The 13,517-nt window shown below is 42.9% G+C and overlaps 1 protein-coding gene and 1 long non-coding RNA gene across 2 annotated transcripts in view; both read right to left on the bottom strand.

Annotated features, from left to right (window-relative positions):
* Window positions 1–680: 680 nt before the first annotated feature.
* On the bottom strand, window positions 681–2,785 carry LOC125742673 (uncharacterized). The gene is made up of 5 exons (XR_007398163.1): window positions 2,734–2,785; window positions 1,977–2,027; window positions 1,663–1,766; window positions 1,428–1,557; window positions 681–743 (listed from the first exon to the last, which is right to left on the bottom strand). It is a non-coding gene; the product is annotated as an uncharacterized LOC125742673 (long non-coding RNA).
* A 3,184-nt stretch (window positions 2,786–5,969) lies between these two features.
* LOC125742672 (ATP-citrate synthase-like) overlaps window positions 5,970–13,517 on the bottom strand; it is a 35,099-nt gene continuing 27,551 nt past the window's right edge. The window contains exons 16-29 of the mRNA XM_049014907.1: window positions 13,336–13,504; window positions 13,068–13,172; window positions 12,183–12,379; window positions 11,537–11,618; window positions 11,196–11,306; window positions 10,471–10,598; window positions 10,172–10,265; window positions 9,910–10,064; window positions 9,286–9,436; window positions 8,339–8,482; window positions 7,947–8,060; window positions 7,738–7,820; window positions 7,521–7,597; window positions 5,970–7,404 (exon numbers count right to left, since the gene is read on the bottom strand). Of these exons, the coding sequence (XP_048870864.1) occupies window positions 7,310–7,404; window positions 7,521–7,597; window positions 7,738–7,820; window positions 7,947–8,060; window positions 8,339–8,482; window positions 9,286–9,436; window positions 9,910–10,064; window positions 10,172–10,265; window positions 10,471–10,598; window positions 11,196–11,306; window positions 11,537–11,618; window positions 12,183–12,379; window positions 13,068–13,172; window positions 13,336–13,504 (1,705 nt within the window). The 3' untranslated portion in view covers window positions 5,970–7,309. The remainder of the gene's footprint in view (window positions 7,405–7,520; window positions 7,598–7,737; window positions 7,821–7,946; window positions 8,061–8,338; window positions 8,483–9,285; window positions 9,437–9,909; window positions 10,065–10,171; window positions 10,266–10,470; window positions 10,599–11,195; window positions 11,307–11,536; window positions 11,619–12,182; window positions 12,380–13,067; window positions 13,173–13,335; window positions 13,505–13,517) is intronic.

The raw sequence follows: 13,517 nt of genomic DNA, 5'->3' as shown, positions 1-13,517 counted from the left end.
GATTCAGCTCAAGAGCTGGGTGGTAATTAGCACAAAGCGTCGAATCAGGTGTGTTAAATGAGGGGAAACCCAAAAATGTGCAGGGTTCCGGCCCCCCAGGACTGGAGTGTGACACCCCCGATCTATATATAAAACACTTTAAGGCTGGTCTGGAACACAAAACTGATTCAAGTGAAGCTACTCATGCGCTGCATTTAGTGACATCAGGAAGAAAAGCAGCAGGGCTGGAGTGAGATGCATGACACCATTACAGGTCTCCTCCAAAGACAGACTGTTTACAGCACGTTTACCCAAGCAGCACTGCAACGACCCAGAGCCTATCCCAAGAAACAGACAGCCTAAGGCAGCGGGGAGTCCTAACAGGACACATTGTAATACAAGCATAACCAATTAATCCACACTGCCCTTTTAAACTCTGAACACAAAGCAGGACTAAATGCTAGAATTTTTTTTTTAATCACTTGAGCAGCGTCAACTGATCCTTATTTCCAGTTAAACACCAGAAACATGTTCATATCATAAACCAAATTACTGCAGCTTTCATAAGAGGAACACGGTAATACAGATTTGTGAGCACACCAGCTCCCATTATGCAGACACTGACAGAACCAAATGTTCATCTTACAAGGTATTTTTGACACATGCATCATGCAGGTTGTGATACGTAACAATATGAAGACGCTGTCTAAACAAAACAGACGTCCCCCGTAATGAGCAGCTCCAACTTCAGGGCATCGGAGATCCTAGAGGAAGAGGATGCAGAGTTAAATTCTGCATAACGAATCGGGTCACAAAAGGTAAACAAAGAAAAAGGACATGGTTTCCCTGTCAGTCTCACAACATCCAAACAGCAGAGCATCTTAACCATAACATTCCAAATACTGTCATATAGTCATTAAATGGCTGTACGAAAGAGGCGCTTCTAAGTTCCAATAAGACCATTGTAAATGGAAAATATGATTAGTAAGTCAAATATGACTGATATGATGCACAAATAAGTACATAACTACTGTAATTGAAAATTTATTGTAACAATACCAGTAACTGAAAAATTAAATATGAATATACTATCCGGAAAAACACAGCAAAAAACTATGACACATTGTTAAAAACACTGCATGTGATGTTTATGCTCATAATCACTACTGAGAAGAAGTGCCGGCTGTGTGGATGTTGTCATTGTGTAGAGTTAGTAGAAAGTATCATATAGAATATTGCTACCCGGGAAGAGATAATTAAGCGAGGAGCATTGGTAAGTCTGTCGAGTACCCAACCGGGAACAGAGAGACAACAGACCATGTCCTTCTGCCGTGCATTACAATACTCTTTTCATTTCTCTCCCTTTTAATGACAAATATACCACTGACAGGTATGAATCGTCAGAGCTGAGAGAATAGGGAAAAATCTCTCGCAAAGCGAAATCTTACCAAATATTCTCAGAATAGCAGAACATTCCCCAGTAGATATGCAGCCATCTTCAGTCCCAGCTATCAGCTGGATCTTGGCCACAAGAAGAGTACTTGAATCAAGTGACACAGAACTACGGCCACCCATCACCTAAACAGATTCGGGGGGGGGGGGGGGGGGGGTTAGTCAGAAGCAAAATCAGGTAAAAATAAGTCCATTCGTTAACTCAGAGGTGATACTAGGAGTTACACTCACCTCAGGTATGGGGCGGGATTTTTCAAAACTCGCAATGCCAGAAACCGGCCTACGTCCGATCACTTGTAGGCATGATAACTCATGTCACCGAGGACAGCAAAGGCCTGAAGGGACATAGCAATCCACAATAGTGGGATTCCACACGCAAAGCTCAAGTTCTGAAAGAACTTAGAAAGGCAAACTTAATCGAATTTGCCTATAAATATTAATTTGAAAATATGTGTTTAAATTACCATATTTAAGCACGTTAAATTATTTACAACCTGCAGGTTTTAATAATTTTCATAAGTTTCGCAAAAGCGTGAAACACTTACCTGGATGGATGGAAAGAAGGGCCACCGCCAAATGTGAAGTCCATGACAAAGCTGGAAGAGCAATTAAACATAGTTTAAGGGTAACTTCTTCGGTCTGTACTTTTCATTGAACAGCCAAAAACAGTTGTAATTCAAGTGCGCTCAACATACCGATGGATATGGCATTATTATATGCAAGCGCCATACTAAAATACCAAACAGCATTATTAATACCACTGACCCATTTCGTATTAAGAATAAAAAAGACCCGTAGCGCACTGAGTGTTAATACTGATAGCGTCTTCATAGGACAACCAATACAGGGCTAAGGCAAATACATACACGCTTTTCCAAATGAATAAGAGGACTCTGTGAACATGAAGCAAATGCTTCTGAAACCCAGGTGGCGCGAAGGCCTACCCCCTCGCCCGATCACGTCCGATCACAAAACCTCCGCGAAGCGTTTTTCATGCGTCCAGCGATCCGCCGTCCGCATGACACGAGTTTCCAGACGCGGCTAATGAGGAGACCGCTAGCTCATTGTTTAGTACAGTAAGCAATGAAACGCCATTCATATCCAGGCTGGTACGTAACCGGAATCAGAAAAGCTTCGCTACACGTGAAAACCCTGTACAAAAAGTAACCTCAGCCAAATCGTACAACTTCTTCCACATTATCCGTCAATAATTAAAGTTACAGTGGTAACCAGGACGAATTTTAATAAATGCAAATGAGCAACTACATAAAAATAAAATTAGCAATCAGACACCCAACTTACATAGCTCGACTCTGCCACGAGTAACTTTATCCTTGGAGGAAGTCGCGTCAACGGAAGTTCAAATTTGTTTGATCGCCACGTGCTTCATGTAGCTGGAAGTGCTTGGCGGGTAATTTGAAAGCATTGAACACAGATAGGCAGAAGAGCGATTTCACAAATCAGTAGTCAATAAATGCATTGATTTACGATATCTATATATCACACAGACTTCTGCATGTAGTTACATCAATATGTTTATCAAAAAGTAAAATTCGGTACTTTTAACAGCTAAGGCTAACTGCCTTGTTGACATATTTAAAGCTTACCTTAAAGAGCGTGTTGCTGGTGTTTATTGCTTACAATTCATTGTTTATATATATATATATATATATATATATATATATATATATATATATATATAATTAAACATTTTATTATTTTGAACAGTACGTTCAAACATGGTAGTCAAGAGCCATCATATACTAGAATTTGAATTTAGTGATCAGTGCTGACACACCACAGCACACAACAATGAAATATGTCCTCTGCATTTAACCCATAGGTGGTATTGTAACACAGCAGGAAGCAGCTAATACCTTGCTCAGGGTACCTCAGTGGTGCCTTAATTGCTGGTCATTGTAATTGAAAGATTGGTTCGAATCAAGTGGACTTCACTAACCATTCAGCCACCACCGCCCACTATACTGTCGATGGATGTATTTAGAGGGAGGGGAAGAGAAGGACTGTTTCAAAATTAATTTACTTCATGGTAGTGTTGGTATTCCCGTGGTAACTGAGGGCCTAAGACTTAAACCCAGAAATATGAATAGCATGTCAAGCAATTAGCATTTTAAATTGTTTAAAACCATGCAGGCACAGTGGATTCAGTTGCATATGCATGCTTGCATATAAATTGATTAAAATCTGAAACAGATCGATTATTCTCTCCTCAACATGTTTGTGTCCGTACACAAATCGACAGATATCGAACAAGCTTCAGAGAAAGTCAGAACCTTGAGTAAAGTTGAATCTTTACTGTTGTCTTCTTTCTCACGAACAATTTGTAAAACTGAAATACAGAAACACATAGCACTAAACACTGATTGCTATTTTGAAAACAAATATACGATAATGTAAATAATAGCTATGAACAAATAAGCGTACAAATATTGTACTCAACGGTTGTATAAATAGCTATATATAACTTGTAGCCAATGTAAACAGCTGTCGTTCACTGTTAAACATCAGCAGCATTTCTGTGTAAACTAAGTATTTTAATATAACACATCAAGCGCGTTTTATGAACAACTGTGTAATAGTAGAATCGATTGTATATACGAATTCAGCTCACAAGCGATCCTTTTCCAAGGCACAAACAGTGAGAAAAAGTCACGAAGCAGGAGCTACCGGCTAAACGCATGGCACTTTAAAACAAAAAACATTCTCTGATCAGAATCTCTGACCCATCAATTCCGTGCGACTAAATCACCCTAATCGAACAATAGCTGGAATCAGGCAAAAAATACCGAATTACTTTGAAACGACAGTAGGGGGAGGAAAAGCGCTACAAATAAAGCGCACGCCCTCATAGGACATGATATCGGTTCAGTGACCTCGGTGCAGCGTCAGTTTTTCTTATGTCATATGCAAATGCACTTTTATTGACTGTCTTGAAAACAGTCAATAAAAGTATAAATAAATACATCGGTTCCGTTGCAGTGCTTTTGTGTTCCATTTCTGGCTTAATATCCTTTGCTTAAAACGTGGTCCCTGGCAGAAGCAGTTCATGAGTTGAAATCCAAAGGTAAACACGTGCGATGTCACGGTCAGTAAACAGGGATAGTTTTTGGTATTTTTACCCAATTTCACTTATTTGTTTTTTGATTAGGATGGATATCGATCACTGGACCCTTATATTTATATATAACACATAGCGAATGTAATCATTAGGACACAATTAAGATGTAACCAGAAACGGATGTAAACCAAGTGGACTGTGACCATGTAACCTATAGTATAAATACAGGTAAGATACATAATTGATTTTTTATTGATCCCCACTGGAAATTTTTCCTTTACCCTTCCCCCAACTTGCTCTCTATAGGTAGCAAGCTGACCACAAAACAGCCACCTGTCGCAGTGTCGAGGGAGTTGGGGCTTAAGGGCCTGGCTCAAGGACCCGTAGACGTGCCAAGGCTAGACTTGAAATGGTGACCTTCTAATCACAGACCTTCGCCTACTGTGCCACACGCATTACAAAATAAGATATCCATCCATCCATTTTCCAAACCGCTTATCCTATTGGGTCGCGGGGGGTCCGGAGCCTATCCCGGAAGCAATGGGCACGAGGCAGGGAACAACCCAGGATGGGGGGCCAGCCCATCGCAGAAAATAAGATATATACACCCAAAATAAACAATAAAATGCTGGTACTGGAAACAAAGAAACCAACAGCACATTATTGTTAGAGATATTAAACAACAAAAGAATGGCATCTACATGGACACCTCCGGGCCCCTACAGGGACACCTCCGGGCCTCTACAGGGAGACCTCCGGGCCGCTGCGCTTGTGGTTGAGGCCATCTTGGTTGATACTTCACAATTTACATTGTTATGCTAGAGTAGAAGAACAAATATTTTATCTTGTCTTTTGTGTTGTGCATCCAACTTGTTTCAATATTTTCTTTTCCTTTAATCTCTGCCTCCTGACATTGGTTTTGTATTTGGCCTTGTACCTTTTAACACGCATATTGTTGAGTGTCTTGTGACTGCGGTCTGTGAAACGTGTTCTATAAAAGTTTTTTTTTTTTTTTTTTTAACTTGGAAGCACCCAAAAATGTCCCAGTTTGCAAAATCTCTGCACAGTGTCTGGCAACATTTGCTGCATATACTCCTGCTTAAAAGTCATTAACTGTAGATGGCAGTCAAAATTCCTGTATAATATTACATCTAATTACAATACCTTAGTTCTCAGGTCCTTAGGAATTGGGTGCTAAAGCAGAAAAATGCATCTGGGGAGATGAGCAAACCAAACTTCTATACCATCTGTGATCTGTATGGCAGCAACAAAGCAAATACTGAAAATCTGGTCTTCCCAATGTATTAACAATACACATTCTGACAAATATTCTAATTATTTGGAAAATTCACTTCATTTGTACAGGAGAACAGGGATTCCAACTGGTTTGGATGTGAGATGCATTGGGTGCAGATGAAGCTAGTCTAGTGATGACATACATTTTGCGTAAACAAATGGAAAAAGTGAGCTAAGATTCTTTATTAATCTACAGTCCATTCTTAGGCTATATTAAAACACAGAAGCTTTTATTTCACATGAAAATCACAAAATAATACATTAAACGAATATAGCAGGCTAATCTTTCAAAAGCTGGGGTCTATTTGAGTCTTGAGGCAAGCATGAACACCAAGGTGCAGCACTAAACTCTGGCAAGCTCTGCTTGGAGGACTACACAGGACTGTAAGGGGGGTCTGCTTGTCATCAAAAAGCCACATCCAATGAGAGCACAACCACCCAAGTGCCATGGTCCCTCACAGTGTGTAAAGGCTCTTATTTAGCCAATGTCGCCGGAACTAAATTACCCACAAGGGAGGATGAGAGAGAAAAAAAAAACCTGGACAGAAACCAGGCAAGAGATAATTAAATCAGGATATAATATCTGTATATATTCAATTAAACCTTTAAAATTCATAACAAAAAAACCTCAAGGAAAGAACCAATACATTAAGCACGTTTCAATATTGTTTAGCTTTGAGACTAAAAGATTAGTATGAATTTGGTATTCTAAGACCGAAAATAAGACAGTCAGAAGTTGTCCATATGATACTCTGGTCCAATCTCTACGTGACCCTACTCGACTAAGAACTGCTCAGACCAGATGAGCTGTGGTGCACACAGGTGAGTGTTAAATGTCTTCATAGTGTTCTCATACAACAATGTCCCCACATTTACATGTTCATTGCCGGGTATGTTGGCTAAAAACTCCCCGTTAGACGTGCCCTTAAAACTTCTCTAGAGAGGGAAGAGTACGATGTGTTAATGTATGGGTTCTCGATTCCTTCACTGGACATTTACACGGCCCCTTCTAAAGGCCACGCAGGGAGACAGAGCTGTCGAAGCCTTAACAGTGCTAGCTGAGGTCTTTGAAGAAACGGCAGCGATACAGCGGCAGCTGTAGCTGGTTTCATGGATGGAAGAGTAGCCAGCTTTGCAGTGGTAAGCAAGGGGTTACCTAAACAAGGTCCACAGACAGTCTGTCGAACGAAGGCCGGGTTGTGTGTCCAAGAACACTTTACCGTATCCAAAATAATAAAAATCCTGCTAACCACCTCCCACATGAAGTACCACCTCAACTATAGATTGCACTGGTTTGATTAGGTTTTTCCAATCAAATTTTGTTAAAACTAAAAAAAACGCACAAAAAAGACGATGTTAGTCTTCGGTGACGGCCTATAAAGATTCCTCCTTGTCCTTTAGTGTCACAATCAATCCGCTCTGTATTCACCAGCAGTAATGAAGATGGAAATGAAGGAGGTCATCCTCGGCCTGCCAACTGGGCCTGGTCCAGTGTTCATGAAATTACATGGACATGTGTTCTGGAAGAACGTAGGAGATGTCATCCCAGGGATGGCGGTACAAACCCTGCTTCAGTCTCTTCTGGTCAAGGTAATGTCCTGTTGGAAAGGGGGGGAGGGGGGGCAAACTAACTGAAGGGAGCCTTTAAAATCTCACAACACAAATGATGTTTCTTAGCTTTCTTGGATCAGGTTGTCCATGTGACTTGACTCACCGATGAAGCCCATACTGCGGCCCAAGACAAAGATTCCATTCAGAGCACCAATCTCCACAAACTCATCTGCCTCGTCCCTGTAACACATCCAATCAGCCGCAGCCTTGAGTAATCAGCGAATGCAGCGTTGCAGAAGGCAGTCAGCGGGAGCAGAGTTCAGGAGCTTATGATACAAAGCGGACAGGCGCAAAACAGCTGTACATGGTCAGTTCCCTACCTTGTAAATCCACCGCATGTTCTCAGTAGGTCCACGAAAGCCACGCCAATGAAACCGTCCACATTCAGGATGAGGTTGGGTTTCTGCAAAACAAGCCCATCATGATGGTATGAGCATCCCAAAGTACCATGCAGAGATTAAGCTGAAAACATGAAAATGATGATGCTCCAAACTGACGGTCGAGAGGAGCACTGCTATACAGTGGTCACCTTGGATGTGGTGATCTTCTCCACATCCAAGGCATAGTCCAGCAGCTGTGTGGCTGGGAAATGCTGCTTCACAAAGTCTTTGAGGATCTGAACTCTCATGTCCGGGTTGTTGATCTGACACACAGACACATCATGAAACATCAACAGCTTCCCAACTGAAAGAGCAACGAATTAATCTGTCACTATAGGGTAGCAGTGATGCCTCAATTCTATCACCAACGAGTACTGTTGAATATTCTTCAAACGATTTAATATTCCAAAATGCTACGTACTTCTATGTCTCTCCTTAATTGATCTGTTCGTTTGTTTTACACTCTCCCAGGATAGTCGATATTGTTCTTGATGAATTTTACGAGGGAGGACAGTAGATTAACACGGTGCACGGTTCTCACCGACTTCACCCTGTGCCCGATTCCCATGATCAGCTTGCCCTCCTTCTTCATCTTGTTGACAAACTCCATGGGGAGCAGGCCGCTGTCGAAGGCCTTGCTGAACTGCCGGGCGGCGGCGTCGAGAGCCCCGCCGAAGCGGTCGCCCTGTAAGAACTCATTTCAGGTCACCAGGCTTGGACACACTTACGACAAAAACACTAAAGAAAGGGCGGCTTGCTGGATCCTCCTGCTGCTTCAAGGCTATTTGTGCATTTCTGAAACTGGCCAGTGCTGCGGGGCATCCGAAGTAGAATATTCCATTCAACAAAACAGGAAGAGAGATGCCGGTGTTCTGACTGCGTAAAAGGGGCCTTTATCAAAAATGGGGCCAGAGAAAAGCACCAGGCAGCTGAGCCACTAGAGCAGGACATTTGTCAAATGAACATTTCCCATTAAAGGATAGGCTTTCCATTTGAACCCGGGATCTCGGGCGAAAAAGCACTAAAAACTAGAAGCTGCCCCATATTCTGGGCAGGCTGGGTTGCTCCATTGGAGAAAGACAGCTGAGAATTTAGGGGCAAATCATGTTTACATCAGCAATGTGTAGATGCAGCTACAAAATATGCCGTGGCACAGACTGGACTATGTATGACTGTTATGGATTGGAGCTGTACGGTAAACAAGACCTGAACGGCAGAATGACAAGAGGACATGGAGACAATCTGAATGCACCCACAACATGAGCCTCAAAATGAGGTCAAGTTTTACACAAATCATGCAGAAGGGCAAACAATATAATCACATGGAAAGGAGCAGCATGAAAAATATAATACAAATAAATGAATACAAATAAGTAAAAAAATAATTCTTGTTTATGTATTACGAAATAAGGAAAACGCTACAGAGACTGATATACATTCGGACAGCAGATCATTATGGAGATAGAGGGAACACAGCGAGCATCTTACGATAGTTAGCAGGCCTGATGTCAGGCTGGAGATGAGGTCTTTGCCCGCACGGGCACAGACGATGGTGTTGTGGGCACCGGAGACAGCAGGGCCATGGTCTGCCGTCACCATCAGGCACATCTCAATAAACTGACAGGCATACCGTGGTAACCTGGCATATACAAGTGGGGCTGTTTATGCAGGCATGCAGACTTGGCCATCATTCAGGACATAAGCTCCTAGATTCTGCTGCTAAACCCTTCAACAGGGTAGCTAACCTGAATGGCTTATGTATAAACACACACACACACACACACACACACACACACACACACACACACACACACACACACACAGTAAAGCTAAGAAAAAATCTATTTGGATCAAGTGTCAGCCAAAAAAAAAAAACAAGCAAGACTACTTGTATACCAGTTTTCAGAAACTTTATATTCTACTGCACACAAATTCAGAATAATAATTCTGGAATTGATTTTTGAAAAACTAATTTCTCATTTTCCATAAAGGTTAAGCCACAATAAAGAAACCATCAGCAACCTGAACTATGGCTGAAAGCGATTTCAGAGTGTTTCCAATAAACAGTAATGCGCAGAGTGCCCAGGAGTGGCACCTTCAGGGTTCACTCACCTCCTCTGGAACCAGAGGAGCCCCAGCACGCCTCCCAGGCCCATCTCCTCCTTGAAGACCTCAGTGATGGGCATGCCGGCATAGATGAGCTCCTGGCCCCGCTCGTCACAGATGCTGGTCATGAAGGAGGCGGGCTTACGGATCAGGCCCAGCTCCTGGGACAGTCAGAGATGCTGCTGTCAGCACGTTTGTACGTCCAAACCAAAAGATCACTGCAGGCAGCAATGCAGACAGGAATCGCCAGGAATGCCAAGGGACCTACCCTTGCCCAGGAATAGTCCATTGGTACTGTTGGGGGAGGCACCTCTTGGGCAGGAACTATGATTCCATTTGCAACAAGGTCATCATATACTTTCCTATAGAATATAAAAAAAAGACATGCCAATGTGACAGGGGTGGAACTCAGACTTTTCATTGTGGACTTTAAATCTACCCCAAAACGTCACTGCATAAGCATTCATATAGGCCGGAAATCTGATCCATTAGAGCACATGTTTGTGTTGAGGGCAGTTCCAGCCATTTGCCACCATGAGTTGTGTGTGCGCTATAGGGTGTGCCCACCTGATCACGTCTCCCAGTTCGTCGAAGCTCGGGGGCACAAAGGCCCCAGCCTCCCTGAGGGCCTGATTCTTGACCACGGCCGTCTCCGAGGCCTGGTTGGCACAGGCCCCTGCATGCCCAAACTGCACCTGAGAAAAGCACCAGCCCATCGGGGTCAGCTTTACCCGCAGCACCTACTGGAGCTACCCTCTGCCTAGCAAATTCTTTCATAATCTTTGTCAGCCAGCTCCTCACTTCTATCAATCCTTACAGATGCTTTGGTAGCATAAATGATTTGGTCGTGGTTCCTCTGAAGAAAGGAACACTGAAAAATCCATCAATAAGGGATGGATCAATAAAAAAAGGTATACGAGATTAATCGTAATTAATTGGGCTTAACATTAACTTTTTAAAAATAAAATAAACCAGGTAACATTAGCTTCACTGTGAAACACGAACGGGATGTTTTGATTTCAGCTTTGAATTTGGGGATTCTATGCAGCGTCAGGGCCTAAACTCACAATTTTTAAGGATTATTATACGTCTTTATTAAAAATCGGTCATATTCTATTCTCTTATTTTGGTATCAAAACACCACATGTGTTAGCCTGATTAACTACCTTTTGTATGCGCGATCATGTAACACCATACGCAATAAGTTTCCAAGCCATACTAATAATGATGATCCTTAGCATAGCATTCAGACATCTGACATGCTTCTTCTTCAGTCCCAAATGAACACACACCTCTGAGGAGAACATGGTCGCACAGGTTCCAATGCACCAGCAGACCACAGGTTTGCTGATTCTGCCCTCCTTGATTCCATGACAGATCTTATACTCCTCTGTACCTCCAATCTACAGGAAAGGAAAGCAGTTGAGGCCCAGCACTGGTGTGTATGTGTTGCGTAACGTTTGGCTCAGAATGATTAACGATCAGCAGATACGTGTATTAAAAGGTGGCCTGCCAGGGGAACCGAACATGATAATTTCTTTTAGTCCAATGAAGTTAACAGTCAAATATTTCATAACTTGCTAATGGAACAGCAGAGAAAGTGCGGAGAATGAAGTGCACGAGTGGTTCTTGCCTCTCCCAGAACGACAATCATCTTCACCCCAGGGGTGTCCTGGTAACGCAACACATGCTCCATGAAAGTAGACCCAGGGTATCTGCAAGACAGAAATCATTCTTGTGTTTACACAGGCGGTCCTCAGGTTATGAATGAGATCCATTCCCTAAGTAATTTGTAGACAAGTCGGAAAAATAAAAAACTAAACAACAACAGTATAGTAACAATACAAGTTACTACATTCCACGCTGCACCTCAGGCAATGGTCCACTGAAGCCATGCAATGTTTTCAGAAGCGTAACAAGCGTACGTGCATTTCGTCATTACGAATCTTCATATTAAATCAAATTTTAAATTTAAATAAGAATGCCCTGCTATAAAGGCTAAGTATGAGTTGTCCGCAAGTCAGACATTCTTAACCCGGGCACTGCTGGTACAGTACTTCACTGGGAGCCACTGGAGGATGATTACTTCGGGATTTTCTTGATTGCTTACTGTGGTCAGACATATTGCCAAATCAAATTGTCCCATTATGTGAGGGACTGATCTAAACCAATTAAAATCTCCACATTACAGATTAGCGCATTAACAGTTTCATGAAGCTTGCAACATGGCACTCTGAAGGAAGAACAACCCTCGAGGACCGAAGCAGCACCATCCTCACCTGTCTCCCCCAATTGCTACACCCTCAAAGACTCCATCAGTCGTCCGGGAGATGATGTTGTTGAGCTCGTTGGACATCCCCCCTGAGCGGGAGACATAGGCCACGCTGCCTGGTCGGTACAGCTTGGAGGCCAGGATATTGTCTAGCATTCCCCCAGTGTTCCCAATCTTGAAGCAGCCAGGTTTGATGCCACCCACCTGCAAGGGTCCAAATGCATAAAGTGAAACTGACATGGGACCTCAGTGCTCATTCAACATGCAGCATTCCTGGTGCCATCGGTAGTACTGAGGCAGAGAAGAACAGGCACAACCATAACCATCACTGCATAGGCTCCTAGCACCAGTGAACTGTCAATTATGTGTAGCTAAGCAAAACCAGACTGGATGAAAGTTTATTCCAAACTATCCCACTAGTACCATTAGGACAACACACAACTGCTTTCTGCACCATTATGCAGATAGAATTGACTAGTACTGTGATAAAAACACTGGGATTTCAAAAATAAATTACAGCTGAAGGCTACATACAGAGGCTCAAACTAAGGGCTGTAGACGAAAATACACAAAAACACACATTGTTATAGGGTTTGGCACCACGACAGAAAATGACGTCACATGAACGTAGGCAGTAATTTCATCAAGCAGGTTACTGCCCAGAATCCATGTGCTGCCAAACAAAAGGCAAAAGATGGAAAATGATTTCCTCCCCTCAGCATTTCTGCCTTAGTTCCTTAGGGTTAAGTCCTCTATTTTTATTTATTTTATTCTTTTTAACTGCCATAGGCCTTATCTCATCTGCACATCTAAGCAGTGTTGAGACACAAGGCTGCCTGTTTTCCAATACAAAGAACAGCAGGAATGGCAGCCAGTGTGAAGCAGAGCCTACCGTCGCCGGGCCAATGATAGTCACACCCTTCTCGTCCGCCATCTTTATGAGCTTTCTGGTCAGGGCTTCTGGGATGCCTTCAGCGATGATGGCAATGGTACGGATCTGGACGGAGAGAAACCACCTTAAGTGAAGATGTGCTTCTCAAAAGGGGCTATTCAGATGAGGTTAGGAGACCAGCATGTTGGTTCTGTTGACAATGTAAGTTCAAATAGGACAGGACAGGAGCCGTAATCCCATAGAGCCTAAGCCGTTCCACCCTGCTCACCTGGGAATACTGCATGGTCTCCACAGTGCTGTCATAGGCAGAGCGCAGCGAGGCGAAGCTGATGAGCACATCCACCTCAGGGTGCTTCCTCATGGCGTCCGCCATGTTCTTGTAAACTGGCAGCAGGATCTCTTTGTGGCCCCAGTAAAACTTCTGCTTGTGGTCGCCGCTGAAATGTACAC

The sequence above is a fragment of the Brienomyrus brachyistius genome, chromosome 5 (assembly GCF_023856365.1).
Source record: "Brienomyrus brachyistius isolate T26 chromosome 5, BBRACH_0.4, whole genome shotgun sequence".
NCBI classification, from domain to species: domain Eukaryota; kingdom Metazoa; phylum Chordata; class Actinopteri; order Osteoglossiformes; family Mormyridae; genus Brienomyrus; species Brienomyrus brachyistius.
Note: the sequence above shows the minus strand (reverse complement) of the source record. Positions and strands in the feature narration are given on the sequence as shown.